Source organism: Malaclemys terrapin, chromosome 2 (assembly GCF_027887155.1).
Source record: "Malaclemys terrapin pileata isolate rMalTer1 chromosome 2, rMalTer1.hap1, whole genome shotgun sequence".
Lineage (NCBI taxonomy): Eukaryota > Metazoa > Chordata > Testudines > Emydidae > Malaclemys > Malaclemys terrapin.
The window spans coordinates 126,828,328-126,847,154 of record NC_071506.1 but is presented as its reverse complement, the minus strand read 5'-3'; the positions used below and the strand labels follow the sequence as shown (position 1 = coordinate 126,847,154).

Here is an 18,827-nt window from a genome sequence, read left to right as displayed (position 1 = left end):
ATTCCCGGCGCAGAGGCTGGCACATGCGTACAACAGCCCAACTGTACACCTAGTGGGAGTGGCGCATGCGCAGGGCTCCTGACGTACGACTCTCAGCGAAGCTGGGGTGGTGCTTTTACGGCAGTCGTAAGTGAGTGCTCGCGACAGCCGCTGGAGTCGGACTGGAGGGAGTAGGGGGCTTGGCTTTGTCTGTAAGGATGGGGGCCCCTTGGGCCGGAGTTCGGGGGGGAGTGTCCTTGGTGGGGCTGCGATTGGGGCGTCAGGAAAGGGGGTTGGAGTTTGGGACGGGGGAGGGGCTGAGGGACGGGGGTGGGGGGTTGGGGGGAGTGTGAGTGGGCAGGGGACCTGCAGAGGAAATGGGGTCCTGAGGGTTCTTGTTCCAGAGTGAAAGGGAGGTGGGTCTCTCGGGTGGGCTGCGGGGATGGGATAACCAGGCAGGGCAGGGGGTGAGTTTCCGGTCAGTTTCAAGCTGACAGTTGGAATGAGGAAGATTTCAACACTCTCATTGAAACTGACAATAAAACAGCTGCTCTGCTGAGGGATAGGACAAACTGCCTGGAAACTCATCCCTGTGGCTGGGCTGTAGGTCCGGGGGGCAGTTTGGTGTACTGCTGAATTTTAGGGTGATTCTGGTGGTGATCATGTAATGTGTTGGACCCTTTGTTTCTTCTCACAGAACAGCCAGTTCCAACTGTGCCATGCGGCCGCAGCAGGCACCTGTTTCTGGTAAAGTCTTTGTCCAGCGAGACTACAGTAGTGGCACCAGGTGCCAGTTCCAGACCAAGTTCCCCCTGGAGCTGGAAAACAGGGTAAAAGTTTTGTTTTAACTTATCAGGGATTGTGTTAAGGACAGGATCAAGAAAGGCCTGAGCTAGCTGCACTTGGGTGACCAGAGAGCCTATGTGCTATACATTCCTCCTTGCTTCCTGTGCCCGAAGAAGGGGATGTGATAGGATGTGTACAGAATGAGTCCTTTATCATTTACAGCCAACCATGTATGTGGTGTTTTCCCAATAACTAAGGTGACAGCTTCCTATGTGCTTATACAAACTACCCTGTGCACAATTTTTTTATCAGTTTGAGTTGTTAGTTGTGGAATGGTAGTTAGAGTAGATGATAGGGAGTCAAGACTGATTATTTTTTATTATTATTATTTTTCCTACTTCAGTGACTGGTTTACTGTGTAATCTTTGACAAGTCACTTTACTCTCTGTGCCTCAGTTCCTAAATCTGTAAAAGCTGTACCTACCTAACTCGGAGGGGTTGAGTCTTAAAGGGACACTACCAGCTTGAAATCTAACCAATTTTATAAGAGTTAAAAGTAGTCTCTAGTACAGGGGTCAGCAACCTTTCAGAAGTGGTGTGCCGAGTCTTCATTTATTCACTCTGGTTTAAGGTTTCGTGTGCCAGTAATACATTTTAACGTTTTTAAAAGGTCTCTTTCTATAAGTCTATAATATATAACTAAGCTATTGTTGTATGTAAAGTAAATAAGGTTTTTAAAATGTTTAAGAAACTTCATTTAAAATTAAATTAAAATGCAGAGCCCCCGGGACCAGTGGCCAGGACCCGGGCAATGTGAGTGCCACTGAAAATCAGCTCACGTGCCGCAGGTTGCCTACCCCTGCTCTAGTATAACACCATACCTGAGATCTACTGCCAATTTTTGTGGTTTTACAACATTTTCTAAAGTGAACTAACTGGTAAAATAGAAGGAAATACCTTTTGCTCTGCTCTCTTTCAGTGACCTTGCTTGATTCAAGTAATCAGAATAGATTTTTTTTTTTTTTAAATCCAGGCAAAATGGATTCTCCCTTTAATTGTTTTGCTAAAGATTTTAGGATCCTTGAATGAGGCACTCTAGAAGAGTAATGGAGTATTAAATTGGAAACCATATATTAAAAATGAATTTTAATAGTTAATCTTAAACTGCCTTTGTTCAGTGTATGGTGCTGCTTTGTCTCTGTCTCGGAGATGAAACTTTGCCAATACTTCCTCAACCAAGGCCTCTGCTTAGAAGAAACTTGACACCATGGGAAATGAGATTATCAAAGTGGTTGTAAGCTGTATTCTGTCTTTTATTTTCAGTTAATAGGACTATGGTTTAAATAGTACCAAACTAACCACAGATAAAAATGGAGCCTGCCTTCCATCCCACATTAATAATCTGACTTCTTAAATTTACTGTTAGGGAGCTGCATTTGCTGTGGCCTAATCTATGTAGTCTGGCTGTCACAGCGGCAGTTTTCTGATTAGTATTTTTTTAATATGTTTGAACAAAAATATTGATTGGTTCCTCTTTCACGTCCCTGTATGCAAAATGGGGCTAATGATACTTACCACCTCAGTGAGGTGCTTTGAGATCTATGAAGGCAAAGTTCTAGGTAAGAGCCAATTATTTGTTTTTTTTGTTTGTGATTTGACTTTTATATTACATGGTACAGGTATCTCTGCTTTAATGCACAGCCCAGTTATTCTTGCTCTTAGTATAAACTGAAATGGATCATTCATTGTTTTTCTATTGGATACCATTGCTTTATAGCAGTTACTTTCTATAATTTCTATCTTTGATTTTAGGGGAGAGGTTTTTGCTCAGATACAAACAAATTCGTAGCGGGAATGCTTAGATAGTCTGCACTGTACAACAGTGTGTTTCTCATGCACAAAGTATGGGAATGCACAATGTCATCTTGGGTGCATTCAGTGTTAATTATTAGAAAATTGTTAGAAAGATGTAGACGTAGTAACGAATGTTTTCCTGCCAGCCTAGTGGCTTGTGCTAGTGAGGTAATTGCAGCAGTGAAGTGATACTTTGTCATTGAGTAAAAGGGTGTGGACAGGGCAATAAGGGAGCAATCCATAGCAGTGCCTTTCAGGAAGGCCTTCCGGTGTCATGATTTGTGTTGGGAATGTAGCTGGTCACTAACAGAAGAAACTGAATAGTAGCAAGGTTGAGAATGGCACCTCAAAGCTGGATAAAATAGCTGAAAACTCTACAGTCCTGTCCAGACTAGCAGCCTTTAGGAGGTAAATCAGTACAGTTCTTAAAGAGCGGTTGTGAGTGTGGGAGCTCTGACTATGGGGAAGATATTTATACATGAAGTTCTATGAAATCTAATGTGTTTTAAATATTAGTAAACCGATCCCTCCAGCTTTCGTAACTTGCTTTATATAGAAGTGGTTTGTGTCTGCATTTGTCTGCTTTCAACTCTGAATATCATACTATGAAAGGGATGGAGACTTTATCTGGCTATCACTCTGCCACCTTTCATTTGCTGTTCACAGTCTTTAAAATACAGAATGTTCAATAAACCTATAGTTCATACCAAAAAGTCTGAAACATGCATAATTAGAATCAGAGGTGAGTGTTCTTGGTGTCATCTCAGTGTGGGAGGAGTCCTTTCATTATAAAGTCTGATTAAAGCAACTAAACCTACCTAACTCTCAATCTCTTACTCTAGACACTGTAAAGTCTTTATTATAAATACTTACTTTGCGCATATCGGGAATGGTTGAAACACTGAATAAGAAGCAGTGTATTAAAGCTCATGCATTTATCTTAATGCAAGCTAAGGGCTAGATCCCGCATCCCTTGTGCACCCAACTCTCCTGTGGACTATAATCTTTATTTTTGATAAAGAAGTAGAAATTCTGTTCATTAGTATAAATTCTTATTTCTTGTCAGCTGCTCTTTTTTTTTGTTGTTCATTGATCATTATTAGAAGACATTTGATTTTGATGTGAAAATCTAGACATAACAATATGCTTAAAATGCTCATTCACATAATTTATGAAACACTGATATTTATGCTTTCTGTAATCCTGAGGAAAGGTGTCCCTTGTAACAATAACACAAACTACATCTGTTATGCCAGTGAAAAAGAAAGCATGCCGTTATGTCTATCACAGAGCTCTCTCATGGTGAGGCTATTCTGCTGAGCCTGCACTTCAGTGGCCTCACAAGTACCTTCTCAAGTACTTTCTTTCATTTTGTTATCATCAATTGTAATGTTTTATTAAGCTACAAAATAACCCCTCCTTGCCAATTGCTCTTGTCTTCTATAGCTGGTAAATGTCACTTTGGGTGGTGTTTCCTTCTCTCCTGCCCCGTAGGGAACACTAATCACCTTGGTTTTTCCTTCTTAATTTTATTAATAACTTGGTTGATCAACTTTACCATAGTAATGCGAAATAGTCAAGGTCTTCAGTGAAGAATTTATTTTTGAAATCTAGAGGACCTTTCCCTCCAGATCAGCAGTTTTCAACTAGGTTGTAGTTTGAACCTAACAACTTACACATAATGACGTATAAACAAGGGCTGTAAATGAGACACGGACAATGAAGCACATTGTCAAAGAATGCCTGCTGACTAGGTTCAACGGTGGCCTAGAAGACCTGCATCACGCCACTGAAGATGCCATCGCTTGGCTAGATGACTATGCACACGCTAAATAAATAAATAATGTGGGAATACACATTTGATCTAATAACTTTAGATCACTTAGCTGCTATTTAACCAAATGCTACAATTTATGGAAGTCATTCAGTACCTAAACAAAACCTTTGCTCTCCATGTTGTGTTTGAAACTGTCTGGAGGTGACATTGCTGGTTAATGGACTGTTCTAGCACAGAAGCTAGATCTCTGTATTGGGGATCAGTGAGTTCTGAATGAGAAATTTGCTGGTCAGTCTTGTTAAATTCAGTCTCTTTTTCAGATTGATAGGCAGCAGTTTGAAGAGACGGTTCAAACTCTAAATAACCTTTATGCAGAAGCTGAGAAGCTTGGGGGCCAATCTTATCTTGAAGGATGTCTGGCCTGTCTGACTGCCTATACTATCTTTTTGTGTATGGAGACACATTACGAAAAGGTGAGCCTGTTACATTTCATGCAATAAACTTAAAGCAAATGAAACTCACAATGTTGTATGTGAAAGTTACGATTTGTCAACAGGAGAAGTGTTTTGCTTTTTAACTTTGATTATAAGGTTTTCTCTTATAACAGTACAGTTCATCAGTGTAGTGCAAATACAGAATAAGCTTTCACCTGCTAGCCTAGCTTCCGGAAAAATCCTGGTCTGTTCTCCTCTCACTTGTATCCCAGAGTTGCAAGTATATACGCAGGGAATAAATGCCGACTTGAGTCACTGGTTGGAGAGTAGCAAAGAAATAAAGTGTCATGTTCCAGATGTGTGAAGAGATCATCCTGCTGCTTGGATAAACTATAACCATACAAAGATAATGTGCAGTTTTAGGAGAAAAGACAGAGATACATTTTCAACCTGTCACCCAGTGTGCCCAGTTGGTTGAACCATTCCTAACCCAATCATGTTTAACTTTAAAATCCATTAGACAAACACTAAACTAGAGAGTTTTACACTGAATGTTTGTTAATTTCTTACGGGATTAAATTACTGATGAGGAGAGAGTTGCTCCACAGCTCTGTAGCCCAAGGAAGGCTCCTCATTCCCCCTAAACACTAGTCACTGGCTTTTGTCCGCCACCACAAATCCTCTGGCGTTTATGCTGCTGTTAGCTTATTTTTCAGCATCTTCCTCTATTTGTCTTCCACTACTTGTTTTACTACTTGTCTTCCTGTGAGTTTGGATTTAAGTGAGATGTTAAGGTAGATGATGGTGGGGGTATAACTACTCCAAATCTACCTCTCTCATACACTTATACAACACCCTCTATTTGAGATTCTCCAAGTTCCAGATAAACATTCATTAAGGGCCCAATACAACACCCATTACAATATTTCCAAATAAAATCCAGTTTTTCATTGAGCATTGGATTAGTCCATATGCCCCTCTTGTGAAATCAATATTATGCCCATTATACAGGTCAAACCAAGGGTAGAGATTTTAAGTGATCTGCTTTGTGCTGTGCAGAACTGCTGACTTCCAGTCCTTTGAATGACTAGATCATTCTAAATTATAGAAATGTTGTGGTCTGATAACTTCTCTTTAAAAATGAAGATTTTCATTCTTGTTTAAACATCCTGACACACTGGCTTGAGGAACTAGAGGAACATTCATACTTTCACACCCACATGCATCCATGCTTACATATGTGGTCTGAATCTGGTATTGGCAGTTCCTCTTTATTTTATTTTTATGCAGTCTGAGTTCACAAAGCCAGTTAGTAGATGGTCAAGTCAGTATCTGAATACATTCAGTATCCCTTCTTTAAATGAAAGGAGAGTTTAAAGGAGCCTGATAATTTAATATTGCTGACTGGAAATAAAAACATGTTCCAAATCATTCTATTCAAGATTACTGCTGCATATTATATATGAACAGAAACCTTTTGTCATCCCTTCTGACCTGGGTGATAAATTGTGCTTGTTTACGATATTTTATTTATCTAGATATCTTTGCCCTATCTGATGTAAGAAGAGTGACTTTTTAAACCTTAGGCTGCACCAGCTGAAATGTCTTTTTACAACTGAAAACTAGATTGGGACAGGGATGGCAAGGCAGATCATTTGTCTTTTCAAATCTCATTGGAGAACACAGCATTCCTGGTCATGCTAATGAGAACAGAGCAAAGAGATGGTTAATTCTTGTGACTAACTCTCTCTAACTTTGCGTCTGTTGCTCTTACTACTATACTATGTAATTTGTTTGACTATCTAGTTGGTTTTACAAATAACTTTTTTTGACCCTCTCAAAATAAAAGATTGATTTCCATAATGTGATCATCTTGCCATTTTCTTTAATCGGTATAGCTTTCTAAATACGCAATATTGCGGAAAGCTCACCAGAAAGTTCATCCATCAAAACTTACATTTGATTAAACCGAGCTAGAGTGTGTCCCTAAGTAGTAACCCTTAGCAGAGTATGGATGGATGCATTTCAGGAATTCTTTATTTGAAATCAGTCATGCAGTCATTTTGTAAGAGACTTAAATAGTAATGGATTGTGGAGATGGATATGACATCTCTAGTTTCCACTTCTTGCGGCTTGACTGAGCAGGAAATGGGAGAGTTGGAGAGATCTGAGCTGGGTATCTTTATGGCTTGCTTGCTTCCATTATGTGTCTGAAGAAAGCTGACACATACCCATTGAGAGATAAGAAACAAAACTCTGCCTAGTAAAAGCTTCCTGAACTGAAACTTGGGAGGTTTCCATAAATCTGAAGGAGCAGTGTGTGTGAGAGACCAAAGTGAAACTTCACACTGCTAATAAAATACAAAAGTCACTCAGCTAAGACTGTTTCAGAGATTGTATTGGTTTTGTGCTGTTACTGTGTGTAGTCTGTTCTCTTAAAACAAGATACCCTTTGCTTTATACATACATATAATCTGAATTTCCAGAAGTTAGTTGCATTATGCAAAGCTTTATATTAAAGTGTCCTTGGTGAAATTACTTCCTTGGTTTGGTCCTAATCTGGATGCCTTTCTGGAAGATATGCTTTAGTCAAACACAAGTTATTGGGCTCCGTTCAAGAGTAACTAGGTGAAATTCTACGGCCTGTGTTAGACAGGAAGTCAGACTAGATTATCTAATGGTCCCTGCTGGTGACTATTAGATCTAATATCTCTGAAAGTATTTTAATTTTTCTTGGCCCAGTATATATGCAGACGGTGTGTTCCTACTCTGGTATTTTTATCTTCTAGAACCCTTTTCAGTTTATTTTCCCACCTTTCTTTCTAATGTCTCTTAAATATTTAAATAGATGCATGACTCAGCAGTTGTGGAAATACCATAAAACTGGTAGAACAAGTAATGTTGGAGCTTAGCCAACTGCAAAAGCTCGGTTTGATCTTGTTTTAGAGTTCTGTTGGTTTTTTATCAAATAACTTCAAATACATAATTCACTGAAAGCTATCCGTTGCCCAAACGTTTCTGTAGTGAAGTGATAAAAGCAACACCATCTGTCTTAAAAGCCTGTCCTGTGTTTGCATTAAGTCTACTAATCAGGGTCCTATCTGGGACAAAGTAGACTGAACCTGTATGAAGCAAGAAGTGTATGGATGGCTCTTCTGTTTTGACTTTAACAATCAGTGTGTGAACTATTTGGATCAAAAAGAAGAACAGGAGTACTTGTGGCACCTTAGAGACTAACAAATTTATTAGAGCATAAGCTTTCGTGGACTACAGCCCACTTCTTCGGATGCATAACTATTTGGATCAAAGCGTTTGGAAATTATACTATATAAAACTAGTGCAGTCTGTTTGCCTTGGCTTACGCACAGGCCAGAAATGCAAGTTAGCACTTGCCCCAGGCACTATTTCGATAAGGGCAGTGCTCTGTGCTAACATGCAAAAGGATTCATTTAAAGAGAATGCTGGCCTGGGACTCCTGCTGTTCAGACAGATGACAACTGGTACATCACAAAGGTGATATGCATGCAGGGAAAAGCAGTAGCTACATTGTTCATCAGCAGACACGGTTGTTTTATGTGGACTTATACACAAATAAGCAGCTACCGAAGACACTGGGTACTCCTGCCATAAGTTATTAGAACAAAATATAAAATAGTAGTTTTACACCCCACCCAACAACCAGCAGAATTCAACCCCTTCAAAACTGCCTTCCCTCATCCAAGTGTCAGCCCCCCCCCCCCCCCCCCCCCCCGCCCCCCATTTAATGTAGCAGGACTTGTTGGATTAGGAGACAGCAACAGCATCTCTGAGTTTTTGAAGGGTGGGGGAGAAGAGTGCTATCCGGTAAAGAGACGGTTGTTGGACTAGAGGAGTCGAAGCAATAGAACAAATGGCGCAAAGAAGGCCTGATGCTTTTCTATATTTTCATCAGTGATCTAGAAGTAAATGCAAAAACACTACTTATAAAATTTGTGGATGACACACAGATTGGTGGAGTAGTAAATAATGAGTAAAGGGCAGTCTCACAGAATGATCTGAATCGCTTAGTAACCTTGGCCCATTCAAACAAAATGTATAATTTTGCATTTAAACTGTAGTAAAAATTCATCTAGGAATAAGGAATGCAGGCCATACCTACACACAGTGGGGACTGTATTCTGGAAAGAAGTGATTCGAAAAAAATATTTAGGGATCATAACGGACAGGCAACCAAACATGAGCTCCCAGCGCAGTGCTCTGACAAAAAGAGCTAATGTGATCCTTGGCTGTATGAAGAGGGGTGTAGTGAATAGGAGCACAGAGGTTATTTCATTTTACCTTTGTATGTGGCGCTGGTGAGACTGAAACTAGAATGCCACATACCGGTCTAGTGTCAACATTTTAAAAGTGATGTTGAAAAATCGGAGCAGATACAGAGAAGAGCCGCAAAAATGATTTGGGGGTTGGAGAAAACTCCTTATGGTAAGAAACTTGAAGAGCTTAATCTATTGATCTTGTCAAAAAGAAGATGGAGAAGGGGACTTGATTAGTGTATTAAGTATCTTCCTGGGGAGAAAATACTAGGTACTAAAGGGTTCTTTAATCTAGTGAAGAAAGACATAAGAACCACTGGCTGGAAGCTAAAGCCAGACAAATTCAATTTAGAAATAAGGCTTAGCAGTGAGGATGATTAACCACTGGAACAAACTACCATGGGAAGTGGTGGAGTCTCCATCTCTTGAAGTCTTCAAATCGAGATGCCTTTCAGGAAGTTATACTTTAGCCAGACACAAGTTGTTGGCTTAATACAAGGGTAACTGGGTGAAATTTAATGGCCTGTGATACACAGAAGGTCTGCCTAGATGATTTAATTGCTCCTTCTGGCCTTGAACTCTGAATCTGTGGAAGAAGCATGTAGGGGGGAAACAGTTATTTTTGGAGTAGCTAAGATCAGCACTTGGTATTTGGCATTCTATTATTAATGGGAAATTGACATGGAAGGAAAGGGGCCTCCTCTCTCTTTTAGAGCCACACCATGACAAATAGTAAGCAAATTGCTTGTGAGTAATTTAAACTGCATATTTTCATAGCACTATACAGGTCTCTTTTCCAGGCTATAGCCTATATTAACCTCCTGTAGCACAGACACACTATTATACAAATGTACCCCTGCCAGAGAATCTTGTTACGATACAGCTGTCTCCTGACCTCCTTGCAATATAGTTTCAGCGCTGGTATAGACAAGACACTACCCATGTATCCTTCCCACCCACTTCCTGCCAGAAAAGAAAAAAATAATAGCCTAGCTATGCAAAAGGACTACAGTCCCAGCTGTGTTAGTGGAGCTGGGTCGCTAGGTCTTCCCTGACCTGGTTGTATTTGTAGTATAGATGGGGCTTTTAAAGGAAGGCTGATGTGAAAACTCAAACGGAAAAACTGTAAAGTCTGTGTTCTGTCACCAGGTTCTTAAGAAAATTGCCAAATTCATTCAGGAACAGAATGAGAAGATCTACGCACCCCAGGGCCTCCTCCTGACGGACCCCATCGAGAGAGGACTAAGAGTTGTATCTTTTTATGGCTTCTTAATCCTCTTCTGAATTCTGTCCTCAGAGCGGTAATAGTGCATCTTCCCTCACAGAGGCTACATTGCATGCTGCAGGCACCCATAATTCTGTGATGTTATAAACACCAAGGAGTATGTGTTTTATAAGGTCTCATGTGTAACATACTCAGCTGTTCCTCTCAAACTTTATTAGGATAAAATTACTATCCATTTAGAAAGTCTCTTTAATAAAATATGAATTGGATAAATCTGTTCCTTGGAGCTTTCTTAGGTGCTATTCAGAAGCAGAGTATCTTCCTTCAACCTCAGCTACCTCTGGAAGATGCAACTTAGCCATTTAGAAAGGCTAGCTGACTTCCTAATAGAAATAAAACATGGAATGTAAATGCTCTGTAGACTATTTTAAATGTTGGTCTTGGCTTAGAAACAATGTGTTGTTGCTCCCCCTGGTGCCTATGGTAAAATCTCCTCCACAATCTGCCTGAGTGATGAGGTCTGTCCCCCTGGATTTTGCTCTTGGCTACAGCTGTTCTCCCTACAACTTTTCTAGGCTTTGGACCTCACTGCAAATGGCTTAGCATTCTAGTTACCATTTTCTTGGTGGTTGTGGGGGCATCTTGTAGTAATAAAAGAGGAAGTATGAGTAATACATTTCATCTGTCAAGAATTCTGAACTCAAAGCCCCTTTGAAATGCATAGGCTCATAGTGTGTGGTGAGTTGTCATCCTAATTAATTGCAGTTCCTTGAGTTTATCTGAGTAGTGGCCCAAATAGCTTACAGCTGTCAGTTGTGTAATTTCATTACCCTTGATGTGCTGTGCATTTTTTGGGGAACTGTAAGTACAGAAAAGTCACTTGCATTTGGTAAACAGACTTGTAAATAGTGATTTAATTTGGTAATTTGATTAATAATTGAACAGCGGAAGCGTGCAAAGCAAAAACTTGCCTAATGACCAAGCTGTTTGTTCATAAAAATGTTAACAGCTTTACTGCAATATTACAAAATCTTTATGCCTCCAAACAGACGTTTTTGTCTAAAGGCAGGTTGTAGCACCGGCCAGAATGCAAAGCCAAAAGCCACGAAGAATGTTTTGCTTACTATAGTTCAGAAATTTAGCAAAATTCCCTCTCTGTAATGGCAGATGTGAGGCTGAAAGATCAAGTGCTTCACTGCCTTGCTTTGTTTCACTTGCCTGTTTTATCTCCATGATTTTTCTATATAGCATGTTTTCTTAACAGCCATGCTGTGCAGATTGAAATTACCATTTACGAAGACAGAGGACTGAGCAGTGGAAGATAAAACTAAGGAGTCTAAGGTAAATATTAACTTTGCATTAGATGTCAAGTCAATAACCTGCTTCTGTAAATTCAGAAGATGCAGGTCTTCTCCCCTGCTGAGACTGAATGTTTACCCAACCACTGCATGTAATCATAAGGCTTTTTAAATAAATCTTATGTGTGGATTAGATTTTTAAATCCCAGCGGAAGTTGTAAAAACACCAATACTTGGCAGTATGCCGCTGAATGATGATGTACTTCAGATGACACCAAATTTAACCTTGATGAAAACCAGATTTTAATTAAACATGCATAAACTTAAATCTAATTTAAGCCGTACTGCATCAAAAATCATTATCTCCTAGGTTTAGTAGATCCTGATTCTGCTGAACAGTGCAGAACTTTAAAAATCATGTTTAAAATGTAATGATTAGCCATTTAAACAGTGATTAAATTCATTCTGGATTTCAGAGTGACTCCTACTTATGGCATAAGGTGATATGGGACTCCCATTCAGTCTAACATGCTAACACTGCAGTCACACTAGTGTGTGAATGCTATCAGCTCTTTCAAGCTAAGTAGTAGGGTCAACCCAGGTCAGTACTTAGAGACATCTAACAAAAATCCAGGAGCTGCAAGATATAGTGTTGACAATTTAGTAGGTGCTGTGGTGCCGCTTGCTCCCTATAGTCAGTACTGAATCAGTGCCACTGTACACAGTGCCTGAGGTTAGAGACTCTTGCTGGAGCTGCCATCTTCTGCTTAAAGCTTCCTCTTGCACTTTTCATAGGAGTCAAGATATTAACCCCAGTATCCTGACTCCAATTCCCTTTTTGGTTCAACTAGATAAAGGGTAGGTCTATACTTACCTCCGGGTCCGGCGGTAAGCAATCGATCTTCTGGGATCGATTTATCATGTCTTGTCTAGACGCGAAAAATTGATCCCAGAAGTGCTCGCCGTCGACGCCAGTACTCCTGCTCGGCGAGAGGAGTACGCGGCATCAACGGGGGAGCCTGCCTGCTGCGTCTGGACCGCGGTAAGTTCGAACTAAGGTACTTCGACTTCAGCTATGTTAGTCACGTAGCTGAAGTTGCGTATCTTAGTTCGAAGTGGGGGGTTTAGTGTGGACCAGGCCAAAGTATTCACTTCCGGTGCACTGCTAAAGTCGCTGCATTTCAATGCTGGTTGAAGTGATCCCCCATTTATCTCTTAATTACAACCAAGGTTGTGACTCTTAATGTTCGTAAAGCACTTAGTGCCTCCCACCCAAGAATCTGTCTCAGTACAAAGTATTTTATCTGCTGGCCTGAGTAGGAATATCACACATCAGAAGCCAAATTCTACTAACATGTACAGTTGAATTCCACCCAACACTCTTTCCTCCTTTGCTTTGCTAGGTGCCTCTTGATTAACCTGTGTCTACAATTCTTCTAAATGGGATTTTTTTTCACAGGCTTGTCTACACTGTGCATAAAGCATATTAGAGAGTTTTACAAATCACATGCGAGTAACCTGCTGTGCTCTAATCGCCTCATGGAGACCCTGCTGGTGTGAACTAAAAGATACCTAGTCTGCATTAACATTGTCTGGGTATTTTTTAGTTCTTCCCCCCTTTACCTCCCCCCCATCAGGGTCTACATGGGGCAATTAGAGCACAGCATGTTAGAGCACTCTACAAATCACACCCCTCTAATGTGCTTTGCCAGCACCACGGAGACAAGCCCCAGGCTTGGTCTATGCTACAGACATACGTCGGTATAACTATGTCAGGGTATAGAAAATCTGCACCCCTGAGTGATGCAGTTATATGGCCCAAACTCTTGGTGTAGACAGCGCTATGTTGCCGGAGGGCTTCTCCCATCGACATAGTTCCTGCCTTTCAGGGAGGTGGGATATCTACACTGACAGGAGAAGCTCTCCCATCAGCTTAGGTAGCGTCTTTACTAAGCGCTACAGCAGCACAACTGCATTAGTGCAGTGTGCTGCTGCAGTGCTGTACGTATAGACAAGCCCTGAGAGGCTCACCAAGCCATGACAGGAAACTTTCCTAGAGTAGATGGCTGAATATTCTTTTAACTGCACAATAAACTGTGGGATATCGGATAAGTTTGCAACAATGTGTTACTTAGAGATGACTCTTCTTATTTAGAACGTCCAAACTGATTGCTCTAGTTATTAACACTCTGGAGCCTGATATTCTGTGTGGTTTTTGTTTTCTGTCATTGGGAACAAGTTTGTTTTTATCAGTTGCAGCTGCATCTACTTGGCACAATCCATTTGTCATGACTCATTTCACAGCTATTATTGCTAAACAATGTTTTTCCTAGGTGGTGTAGGTTTTGAGCAATTACACACAAGAGCCTACTCTATCAAAGTTCAAACAACTGTGAAATTTCTAAAATGGGGAAAGATTTACATTAGGAACTTCTGGATAGTTTCATGAATTGCAAATATTTTTGTTCAGCACAACTTTGTTTTTGAAACTGCATATGTATCAGGAGCATGCCCAATATGGAACCAAGGGTCTTATTAGGTATCTATCTTCCCAAACTTAAATCACCAGCACCCCCAACCTGCAGTCTGCAAAGTGTCCTAGACAATCTGTTTGACTGCTGAATAGTGCATGTGGGTTACATATACAGTTTACTGAGAGAATCTAGAACAGCAGGGAATATGCCTACAGCTGAAAATAGGATGCACTTTCTAAGTCAGATTCTGATTTCAGCAACATCAGTGTAAATTCAGAGTAACTCTCACCAGTATTGCTAATATCAGAATCTGGCCTGCTGATTCAGTGATCCATTGAAGATTCGTTTGGTGGGGAGTCACGCTCTGAGCTTACTCAACAATGTTGAGAAATTGCATTAGTGCAGTCCCTCCAGCCTGTCACTGCCACCAACTTGCATCTTACATGCCCATGCTAGGGGCAGAGATGCAAATTGCCAGTAGCTCTTACCAGTACACACTAAATAGTCCAACTCTCTGGATACTTTAGCTGTAAGTAAACTCTAACTTTGATTACTTTGTTTGGAAAGACCATGATCTGAGAGACTTCTGACTGGTGTGTCTGAATCTTCTTGCAGGTCCCTCGGGGGGATTTTCAGAGGTACAAAGGGAAAGTGGAGTTGAGTGCTTACCTGTTCTTTGTGCCTCAGTAATCTTCCCTAGCAGAGTGTGGTCATCCCACTCTGCAGAACCAAAATATCTGGGAGTCCCTCACCAAGTCTGCTAAAAATATTCAGTGTTCACTTATGAAAAGTGGATTAATTTGCATTAATTTTAGAATTACATAATTAGTATCCTTATTGGCTTTCAAAGTACTTTACATCCACTCCTTACACCTGGACACACAGGCGTTTGTATTGCAGTGGCAGCCAAAGGCTCCCGATGAAATTGAACCCTTTGGGCTAGGTGCCATACAAACGCAGCCAGACATAGTCCCCTGCTCCAAAGGGGGGTTACAGTGAAATTGGGAGGTGTACTAGTGGCCTGCCTCTTTAAGGGCCAGAGGCTTGGGGCCAGCCAGCCCTGGTCAATTGTCAGTGTCACCTGGGAAGGGAGTAGGTAACTGTAAAAACCGGCAAGTGTCTCTATTGAATGTGGATGGCTGGGGAAGCTTCAGGAAGGGATGGTGGCCTGCAGTAGTCCCTGAAGAAGGAAGACTCCTGGTGGTAAACTTGGCAGGATAGGAAGCCCTACTTGGAAGCTTTATCATTTGTGGTCATTTGGACAATAAACAGAGCCCAGAACCAAGAAGTAAAGCCTCACTTGGTGTGGCTGATAATTCACAAGGCTCCTGAGGAAGCCAGCTGCTTATAGGAGGAATGACATGGTAATGGTAGTGGTCTTGTGGCCACAGAGGTAGCTGTTTCACTATGCGATGGTTCCAAATCATTTTAATCTTGTTCCTTAAACAAAATAAACTCTCCTGGCTGCCCAGTCATCATTAGGTAGCTGACTGTAGATGCCACAGCAGAAGTGGGTCCTGAGAGGATAATGGCTTTATGGATTAAGATGAGGAGGATGTTCCATGCATAAGGCTTACGGTAGAAGAAGCAATGAAGTGGGCATGCTGGCCTCATTGGCAGAGGATGCAGGGGAGACATCGAGACATTATGCCGTGTCTTGCAGAAGGGGACCTACAGGTGAAGCCACTTGCCAAGTTAGTGGCACAGCTGGGAATATAACTAAGTGCTGGCTCCCAGGCCCTTATTGTGAACCATTACACATGCTACCTCCTCCCTGCTGCAGTACTTCTGGGAGAACAGACACCGTTATGTAAAGATCCCATGCATGGTTCATGCAGTGTCCCTAATGTTAAACTTGTTCTGTCTTGCTTTCTAGCACCCAGCTAGGTGGTGGACTTGCTGTACCAAAAGGTTCACCTACCTCCTGTCTAGAGCATCATTCCTCTCCGTTGCCAGATCCATGGTGCAATCCACTAAAGGACTAACTTCCTAGACTTCTGCTCCACATGGGGTGAACCTCTGGCTGGTCAGCATCCATTTTGTGTCCTTATGACAAGCTTTAAGTGATGGGATCATCTTAATTTCCAAGGAAAAGGCAGTTGAGCTGTTTGCACTTGAAATTAACTGGCAGATCAGCCACCTGAGAGCAGTACTGTTCCTCCACAGCCACTCAGGCTTTCCTATACATCAAACAGACTTCAGAAAGCAACAAGTCTGACTTTGGGAGCATGTGTGTGTTTCAAAAACAAAATCTTCACTCCAGAATAAGTCCTTGGGGGGGGAGGGGAGTGGGAAGCAGGTAAATATGTCCGTTGCACAGAGTGCCTCTGCCTGGCAGCAAGTGACTCAAGGCATAGAGCATTTTAAGTTTCCAGAGCTGATGCTCTCTGGGAATTATAATGCAAATGCTTTTTGTTTTCATGTTCTAGTTATTCCTAAGAACCATTAGCTAACATTATTGCTGGGTGTTTTGCTACTGTTTGAGAATCTACTGCATTGTCCTAAATTTATAGGAGGAGATAGTGTATTGCTTGTTTCATTAAGCTATGTAAGCACAATAAAATGAATGCTGAACCAATTAATGTAACCATCCCTACTCTATCCCTTAATGTTTAATATGTGAAGTGTAATAAACTTTATGGTTTTATTATAAATATAATTTATAGGAAAATTTGATTTGACAATGTATTAGATAGGGTGTAAGATAGTTTCTTAACTCTAGTCACTGGCAAACTGCTGAAGAGTAGAGCTGTGCAGTATGTCGTATTTCCCATGCATAAACATTCCTCAGCAACGTCTGTTAAAATACCTTGGACATCTTCTGAGTAAAACTTCCTACAAATCAAGTTGGTGTCATATTTTCTGTTGTCTCCTTCTCCCTTATTAAAGTGAACTCTCTAGCTAGCCTTGGCTTAAGTTAGCAGAGTCCCTCTGTTTTGAGAGCTATCATCCTTTCCCGTGGAAGGAATTAAGGGATTTACAAAAGAAGACAACTATCCAGAACAGATAGAGCATTCTGCTTTGTGATACTGTAGGTGCTAATACTGGATCTAAGCTTCCAGATGTAATTTCTCATACACTGATTTTTTTTTCCTGGAGGCTTGTGTAATATTTTAACTGTACAAAATACTTGTTTTTCTAAGATGTAACAGTGTGTTTGCCTTTTCAGACCTGTTGCAATAATTTTGAAGAAATATTAATGGATTAATAAATTTTTCTTAAATAAACTGTGTCATACTTTATGGTACTGACATGAATCAAATAACTCCCTAAGTAAAACTGATGGCTGCTCACCAAGATTCTAAAATATGTATACACTTACACAGCTATCCTACTAATCTAATGAATGTTACACATTGAGGGTGGGCTTTCTACCAGGGCTTTGGAGGTGTGCTCCGGCTCCGCTTCAGCTCCAAGCAAAAACCTGCTGTTCCGCGCTCCAGCTCTGGGCTCCGCTCCAAAGCCCTACTTTCTGTTAAAGCATCAGATTTTTGCTTGTGTAGAAACAAAATGTTAGCAGCAACACTAGCGATCACATCTAATGTTGAGCCCATGTAGGTTTCAGTCTAGAGGTTTCTATGTCTGAGCACACTGTAGTTCAGGCTGCACGTATCAATATGTTATAGACTGTGTTTACAATTGGATGGTATTTACAAATGTGGGATACAACTCCATACTTTTAGATAAGCAGCCAAAAGTTTGTGAAGTTTGTTCCCCAAAAGTGGGAACAGCAAGGGAGCTCAGTAAATGGAAAAATGAATCTGTATTATAAAATTGTCTGAATTAAAGATAAATTGGATTTTTAACGGTCAGGGGGACATGAATAGGTTTCTCTCTGAATAATGTATAGTTTTTGGTTTGGTTCAGTAAAGGTTTACAGAAGATAGCTGAGCACCTCCCTGTAAGGAATACAGTAATGATCAAGAAGTAGGATGTGACCTCCTGCCCATGACCAACCTGGAGATACTTGATCCTGGATGCAGCATTTCCTAGGGCGCTCAACTTGTGTATCCACTGACTGGTTCTGGAGTGTCCTGGCTCCCCTTCAGAGAATCATGAGTTTGTAGGTCAGGCTGTAAATAAATTAATAGATTGCAAGACCAAAGTGGACCCTTGTGGTCATCTAGTCTGACCTCCTGTATAACACAGGTCAGAAAACTTCCCCATCATAATGCCTAGAGAAGATCTATGGATATTATTCTCAATTATGATTTAAAAATTGTCAGTGAGGGAGAATCCCTTGGTCAATTGTTCCAATGGTTATTTACTCTCTCTTGAAATTTTACATCTTATTTCCAGTTTGTCTTCAACTTCCAGTCACTGGATGGTTTTAATCTTACCCTGCCAGATTGAAAAGCCCATTATTAAATAATTGTTCTCCATGTAGATACTTAAAGTGTAATCTAGTCACCCCCTAACCTTTCTTTGTAAAGCTCAATAGACTCAAAGAGCTCAATCTATCACTATTAGGCATGTGTTCTAATCTTTAATCAGTCTTGTGGTTCTTCTCTAAACCGTCTCCAGTTTATCAACACCCTTCTTGAATTGTGGACTCTAGAACTGGACACAGTATTCCAGCAGTGGTTGCACCAGTGCCAAATAGAGAGAAAAATAACCTCTCTATTCTTTCTTGAGATTCCCGTTTATGCATCCCAGGATAGCATTATCTCTTTTGCTCACAGCGTCACGCAGGCAGCTCATATTCAGC

The 18,827-nt window shown here is 40.9% G+C and overlaps 1 protein-coding gene across 1 annotated transcript; it reads left to right on the top strand.

The window, feature by feature from the left end:
- Positions 1-23: 23 nt before the first annotated feature.
- GOLGA7 (golgin A7) lies at positions 24-17,346 on the top strand. The gene is given in 6 exon segments (XM_054018704.1): positions 24-130; positions 677-809; positions 4,717-4,869; positions 10,272-10,373; positions 11,625-11,688; positions 15,996-17,346. Coding segments are annotated over 5 exon segments (543 nt in total). The 3' UTR covers positions 11,673-11,688; positions 15,996-17,346.
- Positions 17,347-18,827: the final 1,481 nt, after the last annotated feature.